Genomic DNA, 22,319 nt, shown 5'->3' on the forward strand with positions numbered 1-22,319 from the left:
CGCGGGAACACGGGTTCAGCGCATGGACTCAAGGCGCGCTCTCAGGGTTAAGCGAGCGGATTGGTCCAGCCATGGGGGCCCGCCCACGACACCCCGCCGGCCAATGGCTGCGTGGCCCGAGCAGGGCGGGGCAGAGGCGCGGCGAGCCTCACGCGGGCTCCGTAAGCAGCGGCTGCGTGGCTGCCCTGGTAGACGAGCCTACGACGGCCGAGCGGGGGTGTGCAGAGGCGGGAGAGAACGACGTCGGACGCGCCGGATCTTTTTCTTGGAACCATGTTTAGGCAAGAAGCAGGCTCCAACGCCTCCCGCTGGTTCGTTGATTCTCAACGAAGCTCGGCAGTGCCCCGGGCGCCAGAGCGGAGGCCGGCGGAGGAGCCGAATCGAAGGGGTCGCCGGGGCCGTAGGGGCGGCAGAGGGGGCGAGTGGAGGGAGCTCTCCGACCCCTCGGACTATGTGGCCGTGGGCCCCAGGGAACCGCCGCTCTGCTTCGGATTGAGGAGCGACCTGGTCGGTGCCGTGATCGGTGAGAGCAACAGAATGGGTGCGGCGGGCGGGGCCGGAGAATAATGGGTGGGGCCGGGGGCGGGGCCTGAGCAAGGGCAGGCCCTCCCCACTCGCCTCGCCTCCAATCAGCTGCCACCTAATGAAATTTAGGTTCCTCCTTGTGATTCTTCTAAGACCTTCTGGTGCTAGCTTGATGTCATTTCATGCATCTTTTGATATTTTATAGAGACTGTGTATTGAGAGAGTAACTTTTAGAGTGCTTATAAAACCTTTGATAGGATGAAAAGGGCAGCTAAAAAGACCAGGTCTTATTGAAGACTAACCCAAAATTAATTGAAATTAATCTCCAAATCTTGGAGCACCGTTTAGAGCCATTAAATCAAAGAAAAGAAGGTATAGGGTATTATTCTAGGACTGCACGGAGCATGGACCCTATCTTATACTTTTTATTTATTTTTTTTTTGTCTACGTTATTTACTTGAAAAGCAGGATGTTTTTTCTTAGTACATCTTAAATTTTACAAAATCATTTCCTGAAAAGCATTTTTAAATGGTTAGACTGGAGATTTCCCCCAGTTTGTTGCCATTAAGACTGAAATGATAAATACCAACATCTTGCCACTGGGCGTGGGAGATAATGTTTTGATTTACCCTTAAAAAAAAAAATAAACTTGCGCAAGAATAGCAGCTATGTATGACAGGGGAAGCAAAGAGATTGAGAGGTGAAGAGTTTTCTTGTTTATTTGTTTACTGTTATAATTGAAATAATGAAAATTCAGTAATGATTGAAGTGATGAATGCACAACTATTTGATTATACCAAATACATTGTACATTTTGGATGAATTATATGCTTTATTAATATGTACCAAAAATTGATTTCGTTATTTTAAAAAAACAAAAAAACCTGTTACTTAGGAAATGAACAGATTTTCCAGGCTGCTGAACAATGCATTGTAAGGCTAATTGTTTGACCAGCCCCAGATTCACTGACTCCTCAGGAGGCTTAAGTTCAAAGATCTGACGAGTGATGCTCCATAAGTGAAAACTATCAAGTATGTAATAAAATAACTTAAGCTCTCAGCTCAGTTCTGCAAGCACTTTCTAAATAGCTGTGAAGAGCAAACACTGCTAGAGAGCGCCCAACTGATGTTGAATCTGGATCCAATTAATTCTGGGCTTATATAAATCTTAGGAAATGAACCTCCTTCTACCCACCCACCAAAATTTGGAATAGACGGCTCTTGCTTCTCTTTCCAAACTAAAAGTGATTACCGAACCCTAGAGGCCTTTCTTTGGATGATTTGGGTAAGAACTAGAGAAGGTTCTTGAGGAAGGTAGATAAATCCCCTTTATTGATTTCCATTTATAGTTCATATATTCTTTTATTTTTAAAAAATAGGTCGTGGTGGGTCAAAAGTAAGAGACATCCAAAGTATAACAAACACCAAAATACAGGTAAGGGATGTATGTGATCTGTGTTCTTAAGCCTTAGAATATAATTGATTCCCAATGGAGCACTAGACTCAGCCAGCAGCCAGGGCCTAACCCTGATATCTGCTCATTTGTTAACATAGCATGGTAACTTTAGTAAGTGACTAAAGCTCTTCAGATTATCGTTCTTCTCAAGAATTTACCTGAACTGTTATCCATTCTAGGTCTGGGTTTTGTGACTTCTGGAGGTAAAAATCTTGAGGTAATCTCTGTTTCAAATGGAGGTATTTATCAGGTCCACATCACTCCCTTCCAAACCCTTTTCCATTAACCTTTTCCTGTTCTTGTGTTCCCAGTCTCATGAATGGCAATATCATTCACCAAGTTCCCAACCCAGAAATCTCAGATGTCTTCGTGGTACTTCCCTCTCCTTATCCTTCACCCAATCCATCACTGAGTCCTTTCTATTTCCTGTGCTTCTCAAGGAGGCTGCCATCATTTGGAATAGTCTTGTCTTCCTCTAGCCATTCTCCACAACAGCCAGAGCAATCTTTCTAACACACACATTGTGCGTTCATGTTCCTTTTATGCATCAAAAACTTCCATGGCAACTCAGGCTCTTAGGATATCTCTTGAATATAGTCCACTTAATCTGGGGTGATATATAGGAGCCCTATATGATGACATGCATGTTTGTCTTGTAAGTGCACAACTTTTATCATATACTTATTGTTTGTGTATGTTTATGTATGAATGATATACTTCAACAAAAGTTTATGTTAAGAACATGGTCCACCTGCTATGAACCAAATATATTGTGTAACATATTATATGATTCAAAAATAATTTATATGTATCCAGTACATTTAAATGAGAAAGATATGTTTTTATTCAACTGTTTTCTTTTTAGTTTCTAATTGTTTATATTTTCAATTATTAAATGTACAAAATAAAGTAAAAAAAAACAACATGGTCCACTTGATCTGGCCTGTTTACCTCTTCCCACAGCCCCCTCCCATTCCCTCTTATGAACACTGCACCCCCAGGCACACCATTCCTGATTTTGACACACTACTCCCCTGTCTATTGCCAGGGTAACTCTTACTCATCTTTCAGGTAAGCTTAGTTATCATTTCCTCAGGGAAGTCTAAGACCACTCCTTCCCCATTCTGAGTTGGGTGTCCTTTCTTTATCATCTCAGCACCTCATAATTATCCCATTTCAGCTTTTTTCTGCATTAGTTTTGTGTCTGTAAACCCTGCAGATAAGCTTTGTTTGAATCAACAGGCTAAACTAGCACCTGGTGTATAGCATTTTCTAAGTATTATTGAATGAGTACGGCTATTTGAGATTATGCATCTTTAAAGGTGTCAATTGTAAAAGACAAATAAAGGTGTTGATTGTAGATTCTAGTCTCAAAATGTCATTATATCAGCCTCGTTGTAAATTTGCCTTCATTATGGTATATGTGTAAATATAGCATCTCCTCAAATTAAAATTTACTTAAGTAGCATGACTGTTCAGTAAACTCTTCTCTAAGTAGCATATCGTTTATTCACTCCATCCCCACAAAAATTTTGTAAGATTAGCCAAATGAATAAGTTATTACCATTTTATAGGTGAGAAAATGAAAATTCAAAGTAATAAATTCTGCCTGTCAGATTAACATGTTAATTTTCTAACACTATTTGCTTAATTTATCCCATCATAGTAGTTTTGTAATTTACAGATTGTCCTACTCTTTCCTCATCCAAATAGAAGGTAAATCCCAGAGTGACTATAAGTAGTATCCCCCTGAAAGAAATTAGAAATTCAGACATATTAAATGATAGCAAAACTGTTTATTCAATACCTTTGTACTGTTTGAAGTGGACCCGGTTCCTCAAATGTGGGAAGCCAGCACTCAACCACTGAGCCACATTGGCTCCCCTGCGTTGGTTTTTTTGTTTGTTTTGTTTTTATTTAGGAGGCACCGGGAACTGAACCCAGGACCTCCCATGTGGGAAGCAGGCGTTCAACTGCTTTTGCCATATCTGCTCCCTGAAGTTGAGTCATGTTTGCTGTGGGATGAGTCTCATCTATTTTCCCCCTTGTACCTAGATAACAAAAGGGTATCCTGAAGCAGAAGTCAAAATTTTTGGCAGTAAGGCGATGCAGACAAAAGCAAAAGCAGTGATATATAATCTTGTTAAAAGACAAGAAGATAACTACCATTCAGAATCCAGAATTGGTAAGTAATTTTTGCCCATTGAAGCCCTTTAAACTAAAAAGCTTTTGAATGTTATAAATCTTACAGCTGACTCCTTTCCTAACACAAAGGCTTAGATTACCATAAATAAATCTAGTCTATTTTAGATTTTTCCCCTGAAAGCCCAGAATACTTCTCTTTTCCCCTCAAATGAAAACTGGTTGAAATCTCTGTGGTTAAGCCTAGCAGTTTTGCTTTTAGCCACATATAAGTGAAAAAACAAAATAACCTTTTAATAGTATAGCAGAGGTGGTACTGGCCTTCTGACTCGGTGGTCCCTTAACAAGATCATGACTGACTTTGAAAACTGCCTATTTTACTTGATATTTTAAAAATCTCAGATCTATTTGCTAGAGAAAAAAAAACATTATTGAACTGTCTCCAGAAGCAATGTGGAAGAAAAGAGAACAGACAGACTTGGGTTCAACTAGCATTGCCTTTTAGTGTTTCGTGGGAAGGAACTCAGCCTCTAAGGTTCCACTTCTTCATGGCTGACATCTGCCTGACAGGATTATTGTAAAGATTAAGTAATGTGGTGGATGTGTTTTAGCATGTACTAGGCTCTCATGCTGTTTTCCTTCTCTTCTCCAATAAATTTTTTTTCCATTTCATAAATCTGTTATAGATAATGATCACAAAAATCATGACCAGAATTGTCATGGTACTATAATATGAAAAAGCCACATTTTATATTTCGAACATTATCTGATTAGTAGTAAACACAAATAGTAAAGTAGTTTGGAGATTTTGTACTGGCAGGATTTGTTATGAAATGAATTTGGTAAAAATATTTTTAACAGATACTGTTGCATTCCAACCTTCTGTTGAAAGTGATATAAGGAAAGACAACAGCATTATAGAAGATCAGCCGTTGATTGATTGGGACCAAATTCGAGAAGATGCCTTGAAATGGGAAAAAGAAAAGTGGGCAAGTTAGTATTGAATCTTAATATTTACATGCAGTGGTTGTGGTTTTTTCTTTCTTTCTTTTTTTTTTTTTTTTTAGGTCTGGGGTAGGGTGTGGGGCAGGGTTTGAAACCAGAGCCTCGAGTGTGAGAAGCCAGTGCTCAGTCACTGAACCACATTGGCTCCCTTGAGTTGATTTTATTATTTGTTTTGTTTTTGTTTTTTTAGGAGGCACTGGGAACCGAACCCAGAACCTCCCATGTGGGAAGCGGGCACTCAACTACTTGACCACATCTGCTCCCAGTGGTTTCTTTTTTTTTTTTTTTTTTTTTTTTTTTTTAAGATTTATTTATTTATTTAATTTCCCCCCCTCCCCTGGTTGTCTGTTCTTGGTGTCTATTTGCTGCGTCTTGTTTCTTTGTCCGCTTCTGTTGTCGTCAGCGGCACGGGAAGTGTGGGCGGCGCCATTCCTGGGCAGGCTGCACTTTCTTTTCACGCTGGGCGGCTTTCCTCACGGGTGCACTCTTTGCGCGTGGGGCTCCCCCACGCGGGGGACACCCTTGCGTGGCGCGGCACTCCTTGCGCGCATCAGCACTGCGCATGGCCAGCTCCACACGGGTCAAGGAGGCCCGGGGTTTGAACCGCGGACCTCCCATATGGTAGACGGACGCCCTAACCACTGGGCCAAAGTCCGTTTCCCAGTGGTTTCTTTTAACTGAAGCTTTTATCCTCTAAATAACATCTGTGTCTTTTATTTTTTAGTAATTAAATCTGTATGAGAAATGAAGATAGTAAAATGTAAAATGCTGCAGCTAGTCCCTAAAGAATGCTAGTTTCTGTGTCTATAGTGACTCTTATGCTATAAATGGAAAATTAAACATTGCATGTCCTCGTTGGCAAGAGCAAAATAAAAAGGGAAAATATTAAATTATGAGAAAGAAGAGAGCATAACACCCTTGAGAAGAGCAGGGGTATTGTGTTTGTTTTGCTTTCTTTAATTTTAAATGAAATCTGTGACTTGGAACATTACATATTTAGGGTATAATATTTTCCAATACATTCAGGCACTAATTTTTGCTATCAGAAAGAGGCAGCAATATAGCATCTTCTGCTCTTTTTCGTGGCTTCTTGGAGGCGCTCGGCAGCTTCAGCATGAAGCTGAACATCTCCTTCCCAGCCACTGGGTGCCAGAAGCTCATCGAAGTGGACGATGAACGCAAACTTCGTACCTTTTATGAAAAGCGTATGGCCACAGAAGTTGCTGCTGACGCTCTGGGCGAAGAGTGGAAGGGTTATGTTGCCCGAATCAGTGGTGGAAATGACAAACAAGGTTTCCCCATGAAGCAGGGTGTCTTAACCCATGGCCGTGTCCGCCTCTTACTGAGTAAGGTACATTCATGTTATAGACCAAGGAGGACTGGAGAAAGAAAGCGCAAATCTGTTCGGGGTTGCATTGTGGATGCCAATCTGAGTGTTCTCAACTTGGTTATTGTAAAAAAAGGAGAGAAGGATATTCCTGGACTAACTGATACTACTGTGCCTCGTCGCCTGGGACCCAAAAGAGCTAGCAGAATCTGCAAACTTTTCAGTCTCTCTAAAGAAGATGATGTCCGCCAGTGTGTTGTGAGAAAACCTCTGAATAAAGAAGGTAAGAAACCCAGGACCAAAGCACCCAAGATTCAGCGTCTTGTTACTCCCTGGGTCCTGCAACATAAACGTCGGCGTATTGCCCTGAAGAAACAGCGTACCAAGAAAAATAAGGAAGAGGCTGCAGAATATGCTAAACTTTTGGCCAAGAGGATGAAGGAGGCCAAAGAAAAACGCCAAGAACAGATTGGCCAAGAGACGGAGGCTGTCCTCTCTGAGAGCTTCTACCTCAAAGTCTGAGTCCAGTCAAAAATAAGACTTCCTAAGAGTAACAAATAAATAAGACATTAAATCTAAAAAAAAATATATATATATAGCATCTTCTAATTTAAAGAATTAAAAGCTAACACACTAAATTGTGGCCAAAATAATGACAGTCATTAATTCCACTATATTTGTCAGCCTTTCAGGTTTCCTTAACAAGCTCAATGTCACATGTGCCACTTTGACAAAATACATGTTGGGGAAGTTTGGGATAGGGGACCAGTGAAAGGATTTAAGTTTAGAGGAGGTATGAGGGATGTTCAAGAAAAAAAGTAGTAGCTTCAGAGGGTAAGATAAGGATATTAATTTAATTCCTACAATGTTCAAGAGAGGTTTCATTGATTGTGGTGATTCTGTCTTGTAAAGCATGTTTTCTTTTATTTAAAACTTCAATAATAAAGATCGCTTTTATTGTTAGTGGAAAATGTAAAATTGAAAGACAAGCCGTAAAGAGAAAGCCTTTAGAAACTGGCGTAAGCCTGGCAAAGTATTTAACTGTCCAATCTACCTCTGTATAGGGTGGGCTTAATAGAAATTTTAATTTGATTTCTGTAACTTTGAATAAATGTTAATGGAATATAAATTCTTCTTATATTTGTCAAAATTCAAATTTTCATCTTTCTCCAAGATTTACCTCCAATTAAGAAAAACTTTTACATAGAGTCAGCAACAACAAGCTCAATGTCACAAGTGCAAATAGACAACTGGAGGTGGGTAGTTTTGTTTTATTATACCTTTAAGTCAGGCTCTTGTATAGTTATGTTATTAGCATTAAATTAACTCTCACAGTAGAGATTTGAAATGGTTGCATTTGAAGACTATACCTTCCATTTTATTCAAATGAAAACATGGTTGCATCCTACACAAGATATTTTAGAACACTGCTATCCAAGAGAATTCTGTTATGATGAAAAATGGTCTATGTGTCTAATAGAGTAGTCAAAGGCCCCATATAGCTATTGATCACTTAAAATATGGCTAGTGTGACCAAGGGACTAAATCTGTAATTTCATTGAATGTAAATATAAATAATCACATGTGGCTAGTAGCTATCATATTAGAACAATTTTAGAGGATTCTTTCTCCAGCTCTTATAGATGTTGAGAAATCGAGCTGATATCTAAGTAGAGGGAAAACTTCCTAAACTCTTCAGTCCTGGAATTGAAAGTTTTAATGGATGCTTTATTATTATTATTATTATTAAAATCCATTATAAAACTAAGGCATAATATGATATAGTAGAAAGAACTGTAGGGCTGAGTAGGGCTCAGACCTTGGGCAAGTAATTGATCTTACGGTATGAACACCTGAGATCAATGACATCAAATCAGAATAATTCACAGCTTGTTGAGAATTAATCAAGGAAATATGCATAGAATATTGTAGACCCTCAAGTGTTTGCCCAATCTGATTTTGAATAATGGACCGTATAGATTTCAAGCTCCATTCTTTATCATCTTTCATCCATGAAACTTATTGACCCATTCATACATACACATTTTGACCATTTTACTTCTCTCTGCAGCTATTTTCAGAGAAGAGAAAGAAAGGCCTGTGTTTCTCCTTCTTAGTTATACAATTCACTATAACCTCCTGTAACAGTGTGTAGTTGATTTTCTGGATATGACCTGAACAAATTTTAGGGAAAATTCCTTTTTGCGGGGAGTAAAGTGACCAAGTCACTAATCGTTGTGCCATTTTTTTTTAAAGGAAGGAAAATTATAATATAATGTGTGATGACTTGAAAGATGGTGAAAAACGTCATATCCCCAATCCTACTTGTAAATTTGAGGATGCCTTTCAATGTTATCCTGAAGTTATGGCAAATATAATAAAGGCAGGTTTTCAAAGGCCAACACCAATACAGGTATTCTTTCCTTAGTTCTATTATTTTATGAAGATTTTTCCCCCAAAACAATGATATCTGATTGTTGGAAGTTCTATAACCAGGGAGCAACTGTCTCTTATGAGCAGCAGTCCCCCAGCACCACCAATGCCTAGCGCTCAAGGAATGTTAATTGAAAGAAATTTGGGGCTGGGAGAGGAGAGGCACGTAGCAAGTAGAAATGTACTTTTTGTTTTTAATTTTTATACTTTGTTTCAGTCACAGGCATGGCCAATAGTTCTTCAAGGAATAGATCTTATAGGAGTAGCCCAAACTGGAACAGGGAAGACATTGTCCTATTTAATGCCTGGATTTATTCATCTTGATTCTCAACCAGTGTAAGCATTCCTATGACTGGGTTCTCTTTAGAGGGGTTTCATAGCTATAGATCCAAAAATACAATTAAAATTTCTTTCATCTTATTGCATTAGTCAAAAGATAATGGCTCATCTCAGGAAAATACAAGGAATTAGACAGTTAACAGTTTTAGAAGGCAATAAGTAATAGGTTGGCGATAGGTAATGTCAACCAAAAGCATTACTTCAGTGAAAATTGTTTAAATTACCTTGTTCCAAAACAATATGCCATTCTGTCATGTGAAAAGGTAGGTTATATAAAATAGCCCAATTTTGTTTTTAAAAATACCTGTAAATTTATACCCAAACATAAAGGTGTATCCTATCAATTATATTATTTGGGTTGTGGAGTATTTTTGTTTGTTTTTTATTTTTGTGGCATGTTTCTTTTTCCGCACTTTTTCTGGTGAATGTATTGCTTTTATAATCAAAGAATTTATTAAAACCTATCCTTAAACTCAGATTTTTAAATCCTAGTGAAATAATCTAAATCTTTGAAATAATCCAGTCTTTGAAAATAATTCAAAATTTCTCTCAGTGGGAATTTTGGCATTTCTTTATAATATCAGCTACTTTTCTTAGATGTGTGAATCATTAATTAGCACATTAGTTTCCTAAGGCTTCTGTAACAAATTACAACAAACTCGATGCCCTAAACAACAGATTTCTTCTCCCACAGTTCTGGAAGCCGGAAGTCTGAAATCGAGATGTTAGCAGGGTCATGCTCTCGCTGAAGGCTCTAGGGAAGAATCCTTCCTGGCCTCTTCCTAGTTGCTGATATTTTCTGGCCTTCCTTGGTGTTCCTTGGCTTGGGCTACACTACTCGGTCTCTGCCTCCATTGTCACATGGCCTTCTTTCCTATATGTCCCCTCTATCTCTGTATCTCTCTATCTCCATAACACCAGTCATTGGATTGAGGGCCTCCCCTAATCCAGCATGACCCTGTCTTAACTTGATTACATTTGCAAAGACTATTTCTAAGTAAGCTCACATCCACAGGTATGGAGGTCAGGACTTCAACGTATCTTTTTGGAGGACACAATTTAACCCACAACAATTAGTAAATCAAAGTCTCTAGTGTTTTCAGGAAACTTTTAATCGTGCATCTTTTCACAAAAGGTACAAATGTGTTCGTGACTGTCTGATTTGGATGCTCATTGCTGAGCACTTAGGAACCAAGATACTTTAATATAATTTAGTTGCAGAGTGCTTCTGAAACAAATACTTTAACATTAATTTTTCTGTTTTTTCTTAAAGGGCTAAAGGAAAAAGGAATGGACCTGGCATGTTAGTCCTTACACCTACTAGAGAATTAGCTCTTCAAGTGGAAGCTGAATGTTCTAAGTATTCATATAAAAGCCTTAAAAGGTAAGTCATTTCTTTAGCCATTCCTTTACCAGTATTGTTTTTGTTTTTTTGGTTGTTTTTTTTTTGAGGTCCTGGAGCCCGGGATGGAACCCTGGACCGCATATATGGGAAGCTGGTGCTCAACCACTGAGCCACATGGGCTCCCCTAAGTTGGCTTTTCATTTGTTTGTTTCTTTGTTTGTTTGTTTTTAGGAGATACTGGGAACCAAACCCAGGACCTCCCATGTGGAAAGCAGGCGCTCAACTGCTTGAGCCGCATCTGCTCTTCCAGTATTGTTTTAACCATTGTGTCTTTATATACATTCTCCCCATTGTTTTTCACACTTTCAGAAAATCTGACTGGCTCAGCTTGGCTCATGTATTTACCACTGATTCTCTCAGGGCTTTGGGTTCAGGTAATAGTGACACAAACATAGCTCATTGGGGCCCACCTCCTGGGTTGATGGGAAAGGATAGTTCTCAGAAAAGGGCAGATACCACCCAAAGGTATCTAATATTCTTTACAATTTTTATACCAATTTTTATACCTCTCATTTCTTTATCTTACTGTATACCCAAAGGTTGGTTGGGATTTTCGGTTATAATGGGATATTCTTTGCCTGAACATGAACTTTTGGATTTTTTTTAAGTGTTTGTATATATGGTGGTGGAGATAGAGATGGACAAATACAAGACCTTACAAAAGGTGTAGATATCATTATTGCAACTCCTGGAAGATTGAACGATCTACAAATGAATAACTTCGTCAACCTGAAAAGCATAACCTACTTGGTAATCATGGAGTAGGGGTTTAAGATGCTGGGAGGAAGAACTCAACTCTTATTAAAACAGTTTTTTAGAATGGCTGTCCATTTTTAATAACAGTTTTAGATTCTAAGAATAGTTCCCATTCCCTCTAGCATGTCAAAATAAGGATTTTAAAGATAATTCTATTTTTGAAATTATGATACATTTATTTTAGGAATTTTGTTAAGTGCAGATAAGCACAAAAGAAAATTGAAATCCATTTGGATATTTTAGACATTTAAATTTTTTCATTAAATAGATTTAGAAAGAAATATCAAATCAATCTGTTATTTATAACTCCCAAAGACTTAGTTATTTTGACCTCTCTGGAGAAATTAAAATAGAAACAAAGTTTTTTTAAAATTAGCTTTTCATAGGCAGTGGACTTTGGACCAAAGAGGCTTAAATTCTAGCTATTCTGTTTACCATCTGTGTGACCATGGGAAGTTCATTCAGCTTCTCCATGGCTTAGATAATATGGGAAACAAGAAAACCTACCATTTAGTGTTTATATCCTTAAAGAGAAAGCATGCATATTAGCTATCTCCCATATCTAATATAGCCATGTTCTTTGTTTTCCCTTCCTTCCTTCCTTCTTTCCTTCCATCCATCTTTCGATTTACTTTATTTTTATGTTCTTCATTTTTAATGCAGGTTTTAGATGAAGCAGACAAAATGCTGGACATGGGATTTGAACCACAAATAATGAAGATTTTATTAGATGTGCGCCCAGATAGACAGACTATTATGACAAGGTAAGCATATATGCCTAATTACTGTCTACAAAATAGAAATTAATGGAATAGAATTCCACTCTGTTTGACAAATTTCCTCATAATATTTTAGAGTATTACTTATGAATAACTCATCACTTGTCTTCAGAGATAAACATTGGAGACTGAATACTTTTTCGCCTGAGACTGAAGAAGCAATGATTGTTATTGGATGCTGAGTGATCTATAAAGACTAATATCTCAAGGGCTTATATCATTTGTTCTCATTACTATTAAAAAAGCATAGGATGTAATATTTAATGAGATATACTAAATCCTCTCACTTTGTACTCTTAATAATAATCTTCCCACTTTAGGAAAAGTGAAGTGATTCATTGTAAGTACTACAAAGGTAGAAAAGGTGATTACTTTCATTATTATGTTATATATGGTTGAAGAAACACTTGATCTTACATATTGATCAGGCCATATAAAATGATTTTCTATTTGGCATAAGCACTTGGTTTTACCTTGTCATTGCATGAAAAGTACTAGTTTTTTTATTTTTGTCTTTTATAAAGCCCATGAGATAAAATTGATCTAACACTCTAGTACATTTTCCTAGATTAGAATCTAGTTTAAAGATATATACGTCTCCTTCATCAATGGTTTTTTGAACCTTATTTATTAAACCAATTAAGTTTTAAAATTTCATCAACTTACCTTCACTATAGTTAAGCAATTCTTGGTCGAATTTACATTATCTGTAAAATCTGCCTTACTTATTAGAAAGGTAAGTAGTAAATCTGTCTTTCATGAATATTTTGGTTTATATCCTGTTTAAAGAAACTTTTAATGTTTGTGTAACTTGCTTTCTTTCCAGTGCAACTTGGCCACATACCGTCCGTCGACTTGCTCAATCTTATTTGAAAGAACCTATGATTGTATATGTTGGCACTTTGGATCTAGTTGTAAGCTCACTTTTTTTGTACTAATTTTAAAACACTTCTTATTTTGGAAATTCTAAACACTGAGTCAATTTTGGCATATCTACTCTGCCTGCTCCCCAATTTTAGATCAAATCAGAAGAATATAATTTTGTTCATTAATACTTTGCTATGTATTTATAAAAAACTTTCTTAACATAACGAGGATGCCATTATCTAATTATAAATTTAATTAGTAATAATCCCTTAATTCAATCAAATTGCTGATCAGCATTCAGATTTTCCTGATATGTCATTTTTTTTTTAAACTATTAGATTTAGGGTCTAAACAAAGTCTATATACATGCATATTTGGTTATGTCCTCTGATTCTCTGATCTGTAGATTTCCCAACCTCATTTTTATTGTTTGTCATTTTTTGGAGGCAAAAAAATTTTTTTTAATGGTCTGTAGAGTTTTCTACCTTCTGGTTTGGGATGATTCTCATGGGGTTGCTAACTATGTTTTCATTCCTAGTATTTCCTATAAACTGATAATTAGATGTAGAAACTTGATCAAATACTGTGTTATTTCTATTCCTTTTTTTTCTTCCTTTTTTGGTAAGAATTCTTCAATGATGGGGTCTGTGTTTTTGTATCAATTCAAAAAGAATGTAAGTCTGGCATTCTTTATGTTAAATGAGGTTGATCACTGGGTTCAGATGTTGTCAGTCTGATCCCTCCATTATAAAGCTTCTATAAGTCTCTCACCTACCTAATGGTGGTTTCATTCGGGGTTGCCAAATGGTAGCCAAATATAAATTTTTCTCTCTATTTAATGCTGTTAAAATCTATTTTATTTAAAGAGAAAAATATTTTTATTCTTCTGGGTCAAAGAATGGTATCAGTGATATTTCAAAAGGTTATATTGAATTGTCAAGATACTAATTTAGTAGAGCTGCTTCTGTCATAAGTGGATCATCTTCCTTCATATTCAAAATCATGATGATAGTCTTTGTAAGCCTGTCCTCCTCCATCCCATGGTTATTTTTCCCCCATAGTGGTAACCAGTTGCTTTCAACATACTCTGCCAACCAGTTAAGCATCTCCAACTTTTATTTTAAGTGACTAAATGATAAAAGTGAAAGGTTGAGCTACAAATCTTGAGTAGAAATATATTTTTTTCTTAGGACCTCTACCTTTTTTCCCTATTAGTTCATTAAAACATTAACCAAGGATATAAATAAGGTGTATTTTGAGCCAATGTGTAGGATTTCCCCTGCAATATTGATATATTATGATTATTGAATCCTTTAGGCTGTAAATACTGTGAAGCAAAATATAATTGTCACCACAGAAGAAGAGAAACGGTCTCATATCCAAAGTTTCCTAGAAAACATGTGTCCAAAAGACAAAGTTATTGTATTTGTGAGCAGAAAAGCTGTGTAGGTATTTTTTCTTTTGCTTCCATTAGGATGATAACCAAACTGAATTTGTTGGGGATAAGTTCTGTTTGAATACTAATTTCAAATGGGGCCAGGGTCCAGTACAGAGAGCCCCTCATCCCTGGAAATGGCACAATCGGAAAGGGGGCCACCTCCTCTTCCATCACGCACCACACGTAGTGGGTGCTAAGTCATTCGCAGAAGACCTGCTTTTGGGTCCGGGTTTTGTACATAGCAGAGTATCTCCCTCCCTGCTATCTATTGAAAGTTAGCCCTTGACAAAAAGTTTGTAAAATAAAAAATAATTATGAAATATAACTAAAAAGCAATAAAAAATAAGGGAGAAAACTAATAAAAATTTAAAATTTAAAAATAATAAAAAAGAAAAAAAAAAGAATAAAACAAAATTTCAAATGGGGGTGGGCAAGTCTATTACCGTTAGAGTATGTTAATCCAGGCTCTTACTAACAGAAGTCAAACTAGTCGATGGATGCTGGTCTCAGAATAGCACCTGAAATTGCTGGCTTTCTTTTGTTTCAGTGCCGATCACTTATCAAGTGACCTGATTCTCCGACACATATCAGTAGAGTCTCTGCATGGCAACAGAGAACAAAGTGACCGGGAAAAAGCATTAGAGAATTTTAAAACAGGTACATTTATATAATTTGTGTTTGTTGTGAAGGTTAAAAGTATGTCTGATACCTGGACTGAGTGACAGCATGTTTTCATGGAACCGATAAGATCTGCCCTTATTTTACTTCCCATTTTTTCCTGCTTTCTTTTGGATTATGTTTTATTTCCTTTATTGCTTTATTAACTATACCTCACTACTTTTTATTTTATGCTTTGAGGTATACAGTAGACATCTTTCACTTAACAATCACAGTGTACTGATGGGGAAGTCATTAGCTCAGCAGCTGTTTCCAGTCCTCATCTAAATCCCTCCTTTTCTATTGTGTGCAAATGTTTCAATATGTTTCCATTCTGTAGCCTAGGAGAGATGTTAGGTCTAATGAAATAGCTGGACCATACCTTAAACCCAAAACTGCAAAGAGGCAGCCCCAGCTACTTATCAGGGTGGAAACTCTCAGTGGCAGGACCCCTGGGGTGTATAAATACTAAACACTCAAACGGCACAGGGTCTCTCCTCTCCATTGTGAAGTGGGGCATGCATAGCTGACATCCACTGACCCTGACCCAAGCAGTTGGCCTCCCTGGGAGACCGGCTACAATGGGATCTCTTTCCCTGCTCTTTTGGATACTTTGTGTTAAGTAAATAATAAAATGGTTATTTGCTGAAATTTCCTGTTGTGCCTGATTGCCTGTTCCCATAACACACCGTATAGCAACTCACTCCACATCTACTTTCAAATAGTATTTATCACTAGTATTACAGTTCGAAGTTGTTTTATGAATCCAAAAAAGAGAAAAATTATGTTTTTGAACTAATCCATTCCTGTGGTTTTAAAACCTTTTTGACTGGACTATGTCAGTGAAGTGTGACTCAGGTTGAGTCTCTGCCCTCTTACTGGATCTGATGTATACAGAGACACAGAGAAAATAGGTACATAGAGAAAGGAAGCCACCATATGAGAGAGAGGACTGCAGGAAAACAGAGAAGCCCCAAGGGCTGAGAGAGTACTTGACTCTGGAACCAGCAGAGCACAGAGGCATGGAAAGAGGCCTCCGAGAGGCATAAAGCTTGTCTCTTGCCAGGGCTCCTCTCGCAGTCTCAGCTGCTCTGCTTTCTTCCTGAGTTCTCCTGTAAGCTATCAGGCATAGGGCTCTTTTCTGCAGTCTTCAGCTACTTTGGGGAGAAAGCATTTTTGATGGTGACTTGGTTTGGATGTTTCCAGCCTTGGAACTTTTACCCTAAATAAATCCCTGTTACAGAAGCCAACACATTTCTAGTACTTTGCTTTGGCAGTCCTTTGGCAAACTAAGACAACTAGTTTTAAGCATTTTGATTATGATGTATCTTCATGTTTTTCTGATTAGAGTTCATTGAGATTCTTTTATCTGTAGATTTATAATATTCATCAAATCTCAAAAAATTTTGGCCATTATTTCTCATATTTTTTCTGTTCTCCCCCTCCTTCAGGGATTCCAGCTGCCTATATCGTAGGCTGCTTTAAGTTGTCCCACAGCTCACTGATGCTTTGTTTAGTTTTTTTTTTTCCCCCCAAGTCTTTTTTCTCTTATTTTGGATGATTTATATTGCTTTGTCTTCAAATTAATTCACTGATCTTTTCTTCTGTACTAATCTCCTGTTACTCTCACTAATTATATTTTCCATCCCAAACATTTATTTTTCATCTCTAGATGTTTGACTTAGGTCTTTTATACCTTCAATGACTCCCTTTAATGTGCTCATGTTTTTCTCTCTCACCTTGAACACATGGAATATAGTTATAATAACTTGATTTGGCTAATAATCATTAGTGTCATTTCTGGATCTGCTTCTAGTGATTTTTTCCCTCCTATTTATGGGTCTTATTTTTCTGTTTCCTATTAATTTTTATTGGATGTCAGGAAGTATGAATTTTGTACACTTGAGTACTAGAGTTTCTTGTATTCCTTTAAATATTTTAGGACTTTGTTCTGGGGTACACTTAGGTTACTTAGAAATAATGCTCATTATGAATTTTTTTTTAATCTAGAAAGTCCTCATTAATCATAAACCTCCAGATAAAATGTTATTTTCAATAGAGGTGACATTTTTATATTTTCTAATTCATTCTCAGGGGTATTTATAACACTCATTTTGCGTAACTCATCCCCTTCTTCCAAGCCATCTTCCAAAACCATGTGTAGCCAATATTGCTCTGTACTTTATAAATGGTGACAGTTTTTTTACTTTAAGATATAATACCAGTCCTTGAAACTTTCAAATGGTTCAGGGACCATTTGCTGAATCATGGTATCTGCTGTGTTAGAACTTTCCAGCATTAAAAAAAAAAAAAGCCAATTAGTGTCTCTTCCCATTTCCATTTTAGTAAGCATTTAAATGTAAGCAATAGGGAAATGGATATGGCTCAAGTGATAAGGCCTCCACTTACCTTATGGGAGGACCTGGTTTTGATCTCTGGGGCCTCCTGGTGGAAAAGAAGAGAAAGCGTACCTGCACAGCAAGCCAGTGCCCATGTGGCAAGCCAGTGCCTGCGTGGCGAGCTGAGTGTACGCACAGTGAGCCAAGTGCCCATGCAGTAAGCCGAATGCCCATGTGGGTTCCCACACAGCAAGCCAAGTGCCCACACAAGTGCACACGTGGCAAACCAAGTGCTAGTGCAGCAAGCCAAGTGCCCACATGAGTGCTTGTGTGGTGAGCCAGTGCCCACACAGTGATCCGGTGCCTGTGCAGTGAGCTGAGTTCCCACGCAAGTGCTAGCATGGTGAGCCAAGTGCCTGCGTGGTGAGTCGAGGGCCTGCATGAGTGCCCTCGTGGTAAGCCAGTGTCCATACAAGTGAGTCACACAGCAAGATGATGATGCAACAAAAGAGAGACAAAGGGGAGTCAAGGTGAACCACAGCAGGAACCAGGAACTGAGGTGGCACAATTGACAAGGAACCTCTCTCCACATTAGAGGTCCCCAGGATCAAATCCCAGGAAATCCTAGAGAAAGACAAGAAGAGAAGACCAAAAAAGAAATAGATACAGATCACACAGTGAATGCACACAGACAGCAAAAACAGTGGGGCAAGGAGGAGGGGAAGAAAAAAAATAATAAATCTTAAAAAAGAAAATGTAAGCAATAATAATTTACCTGAGAAACTATTAAGGGAAAATATGCTTTTCATATATATCTTGGGTTGGTTTGTGCCAGAATGTGTCCATATTCATTTGGTGACTTTATCTTTAGGTAAAGTGAGAATATTAATTGCTACTGACTTAGCATCCCGAGGTCTTGATGTCCATGATATCACACACGTCTATAATTATGATTTCCCCCGGAACATTGAAGAATATGTCCACAGAGTAGGGCGCACTGGAAGAGCAGGGTGAGTAAGCATAACCGACTCCTAAAAGTAGAATTACAAGGGGAGTGAGGAATGGGGAGTTACTGCTTAATAGATATAGAATTTCTTCTGTGAATGATGAAAATTTTTGGAAATAGGCAGTGGTGAACATTGTGAATGTAATAAATATTACAGAATTGCACATTTAAATGACAGATTTTATGTTATATATTTTTTACTGCAAGTAAAAAAGTAATTAAAGGGAAAAGAGTATAATTATGTTCTTTCTCATTACTCCCATCACAGACTATCCTTGCCCAAGAAACCATTTTGTAATCTTTGCCAGTGAACTGTCTGCTCCTCCCTAGAACCTGTGTGGCTACTTTATCCCTGACCAATTGACCTTAGAGATTCAGCCACATCCTCTGTCCATGCTGATTCCACTCTCTGCTTCACATCTACCATGTCACAACATTGAGATATACCCAGTGTTGACTAAAAATAGTCCAAGTTGGCCTACTTATGAAATGGACTTTTTCTTACCCCTAAGAACACTACCATATACCCCCTTTGGATGTTCTAAACAATTGCAGATTATTTGGATTCCAGATCATGGTTTGCATGACCCTTAAATCTTCATACATGAAAATATTTGTGTTTATAGGAAAGAGTTGAGTTTTGCTGTGGTCTTTTAATTCTGCTCTTTTGCTAAGTGAATCTTGAATACAAATTATAAATTAAATTATATGAGTTTTTCCTCCCTTAAAGGAAAACTGGAGTGTCAATTACCCTTATCACTAGAAATGACTGGAGGGTTGCCACTGAATTAATTAATATTCTGGAAAGAGCAAATCAGGTGAGAATATGCAACTCATTAGAAGCCTACCATTTAACACTTTTCCAATATGTCAGTCATATTGTTCATGTGAAAAAAGGCAGACACAATCGCTACCCACAGAGTTTACTACCTATTGGGAGAAACAGATACTAAACAAGTAATTAAACATGTTATTAGGTGATTGGATGGCAAAGATCAGAAGCTATAGAAGCATATAATTGGGGAACCTAATCTAATGAAAGCCCTGCTGAGGATGAAACCAGTGGGCTGGGGATGGGGGGAGTTCTTGGAGATGGGGAAAGTTCCAGCAGAGGAAAACTTTCAGATTCAGAGGTGAGAAAGAACATGCAAACAGTGATGGTACACAAGTAGGAGAGCAGCACAGTGATGGGTAGTTTAAGATCGGTTTGGTTTTATAGCCCAAAGATGGATTCAGAGTTTAGGAGACAGAGAGACATTTGGCTGTTTGAAAGATGTACAGATGTTATCTAATCAGCTATCAGTTGTGTAGATTCTCAGGTTGAAATATGATTTGGAGACATTTTAGCATATTGCAGATTATCTGTTAATACTAAAATAAAATAATCAGAATTCTAAACACATTTAATGATTTCAGAATGTCCCAGAGGATCTTGTGTCAATGGCTGAGAGATATAAGGCAAATAAACAGAAAAAAGAAATGGAAAAAAAATTGGGAAGACCTCAAGGAAAACCCAAGAAGTTTTATTATTAATGTCTATAGTGAAAAGTGGTTCCAGGCCACTGGAGGTAAACCTTAAATACCTCATGGACTTTCCAAATGCTGCTTCCTCTTACACTAGGATTTGTTAGTGTGTTTCATGCAACAGCATTATCTCTATGAGTCTTTCTTTACATAATACATTATTAGGTGTTATGCTTACCTATTAGGTAAAGTCTAAATGATATAATGTACCTTAAAGTTAGAAGCTGTACTAATTCAGAGTTGAGAAAATAAACTTTAAGTTGTACGAAAAGATCATTAAAAGTGTAATGGAGTTGCTGAAGGTATAAATTGGTATAACCTCTTTGGAGCAATTGGGTAATATATTGATTATAAACACATATAACTCTTTGATCCAGCAATTCCTCTTCCAGGAATGTATTCAATATATTTACACATACAAGTAAAGATGTAGCATTAGTGTAGCAATATCTGTGGAAGCAAGATTAAAACCTAAAAGTCAGATGAATAAAGTGTGGTACATGAGTGTGCTTTGCAGCTGTTAAAGAACATGTGAATTATCTTTCAGATGTCCTGTTAATCTTAAATGCAAGGGACTTCCTGCTAAGATGATCGACTGAGCTAACACAGGAAACCTTCCCTCCTACTTCAAACTCAGAAATAACAGATAAAATATGTGTTTTTAAAAATGTTCCTAAAGCTGTGTGATGGATACATGAGGACTTAGTTCAGTATTCGCTAAAGATTTTTCCGTAATGAAAAGTTTTTAAAAACTCTTTATTCAGGGTAGTGAGTAGAGCTCAGTGGTTGAGTGTCTACTTCACATTTATGAGGTCCCGGGTTCAATCTCCACTACCTCCTTAAAAAAAAAAAAATCTATGTTTATCAACATGTAGATGCAGCCCTGACGTAAACCATTTACCCTGGACTGGGAGAGAGAGTTTGGAGGGGAGGAAAGAGGTGAATTGTAAGAACTCTGAAAGCTAAATCCAGACCCTCTGGGCTAAGAAATTAACTTTAAAAGTGTCAAAGAGTAGGTGAAATGCAACCAATCCAGCAGCTACTCCACTCAGGAACAATAATTTACCGACAAACATGGGAGATATATATATATATATCATAGCCAAGGAGTTACAGAGATGATAAAATAATGCAAAAAAGCCTTTGTAATAAATACGCTTGAAGTGTTCAAAAAATAAAAACAAATCTGATGGCTTGTGAGAAAAAGATGAATACCCAGAGAAAATCTAGAAATGAAAGTTATCAAAATTTTAAAACTCAAGAATTCAGTGATAGACTAGACAGAAATGAAGAGAATTAGTACACTGTAAGAGCAGAGGAAATTATGTCGTGCCTCTGAGGTAGGGAAAATATGAAAGCAAAGCTCACAATATACTGTAAGATGTGCGCCTTTTGAATTTTTAAAAGGCGATTTTTAATGTTTGAGCATATACAATGAAAAGAAACCACAAATCTAACAGTGGTTGCCTCTCTTATTAGTTTTTACTATTAAAAACCAAAGAATAATGGAAACAGCAATTTATATTTTTCTTCTATTTTCAGGATTCAAGATTTTTTAAAGATATATGCTATTTAAGATATATATGGAAGTACTGGAAACGTGCTTGCAGTATGAAGAGACTTGACTGATTCTTAAAATAATAGTGTTTAAAATGTAGAATTCAATATTTTATACTTTATTTAATAAAATCAAAAGGATTTAAATTTGAGTTGAAAATTTTTTTCATGGATATTAAGGAATGTAATGTTAGAAGGTTTTTTCACCTAAACTATTTTCAAAAGAAAAAAACAAAAAAGTAAATTTTCTCCTTTAATGTTGTATTAAAGTCAATCTTTAAAGGGTTTAATGTTTGTTCAGGTGTTGTCATGGCAATGGAAAAGTTACTGTTTTCAAAATAAATGTTAATTTCTATGATGAAAAAGACACATTGAGCTTTGTCTTTCTGTATAACTCTTTAATTATGTGTTTGCCGCAGCATAGTGTGTTGGTTGGGTATACTTTTCATAAATGATTATACATCACCTATTTTAAAGAAATTTTAAGTGAAACAGTAAAATAATTATTTCATGGGACCAAAACATGCAACAGCTCTTTACCTTCAATTTTTGGCCTATAAATTCTAGGAAATTAAAGTGACGTCTTCATGAAAGTTTGATTGATCACATTCATTCATCTTTCCATTTGAGTTTGCATTACCTATATCACAATATATACTAGCAAAGATGTAGTTCTCAAAGCTAAAAATATGTAAGTATTTATAATTACATATGTGTACAAAATCAATTTAGGCCCTCATCACTTTACCTTACATCATTCATGC

General features: G+C 37.1%; 2 protein-coding genes across 2 annotated transcripts; both read left to right on the forward strand.

The window, feature by feature from the left end:
* Nucleotides 1-273: 273 nt before the first annotated feature.
* Nucleotides 274-20,069, forward strand: DDX43 (DEAD-box helicase 43). Its single transcript, XM_004475982.3, has 16 exons — nt 274-523; nt 1,905-1,960; nt 4,037-4,166; nt 4,985-5,116; nt 7,630-7,711; nt 8,712-8,868; nt 9,106-9,224; nt 10,501-10,611; nt 11,241-11,382; nt 12,052-12,152; nt 12,994-13,081; nt 14,352-14,479; nt 15,020-15,129; nt 18,340-18,478; nt 19,205-19,292; nt 19,891-20,069. Exons 1-16 carry the CDS (start codon nt 274-276, stop codon nt 20,005-20,007), a joined length of 1,950 nt encoding a protein of 649 aa, XP_004476039.1. The 3' UTR covers nt 20,008-20,069.
* LOC101428444 (small ribosomal subunit protein eS6-like) lies at nt 6,218-7,041 on the forward strand. Its single transcript, XM_058307040.2, has one exon. The coding sequence runs from the start codon at nt 6,243-6,245 to the stop codon at nt 6,975-6,977; it is 735 nt and encodes a 244-aa protein (XP_058163023.1). The 5' UTR covers nt 6,218-6,242; the 3' UTR covers nt 6,978-7,041.
* Nucleotides 20,070-22,319: the final 2,250 nt, after the last annotated feature.

Source organism: Dasypus novemcinctus, chromosome 11 (assembly GCF_030445035.2).
Source record: "Dasypus novemcinctus isolate mDasNov1 chromosome 11, mDasNov1.1.hap2, whole genome shotgun sequence".
Classification (NCBI taxonomy): domain Eukaryota; kingdom Metazoa; phylum Chordata; class Mammalia; order Cingulata; family Dasypodidae; genus Dasypus; species Dasypus novemcinctus.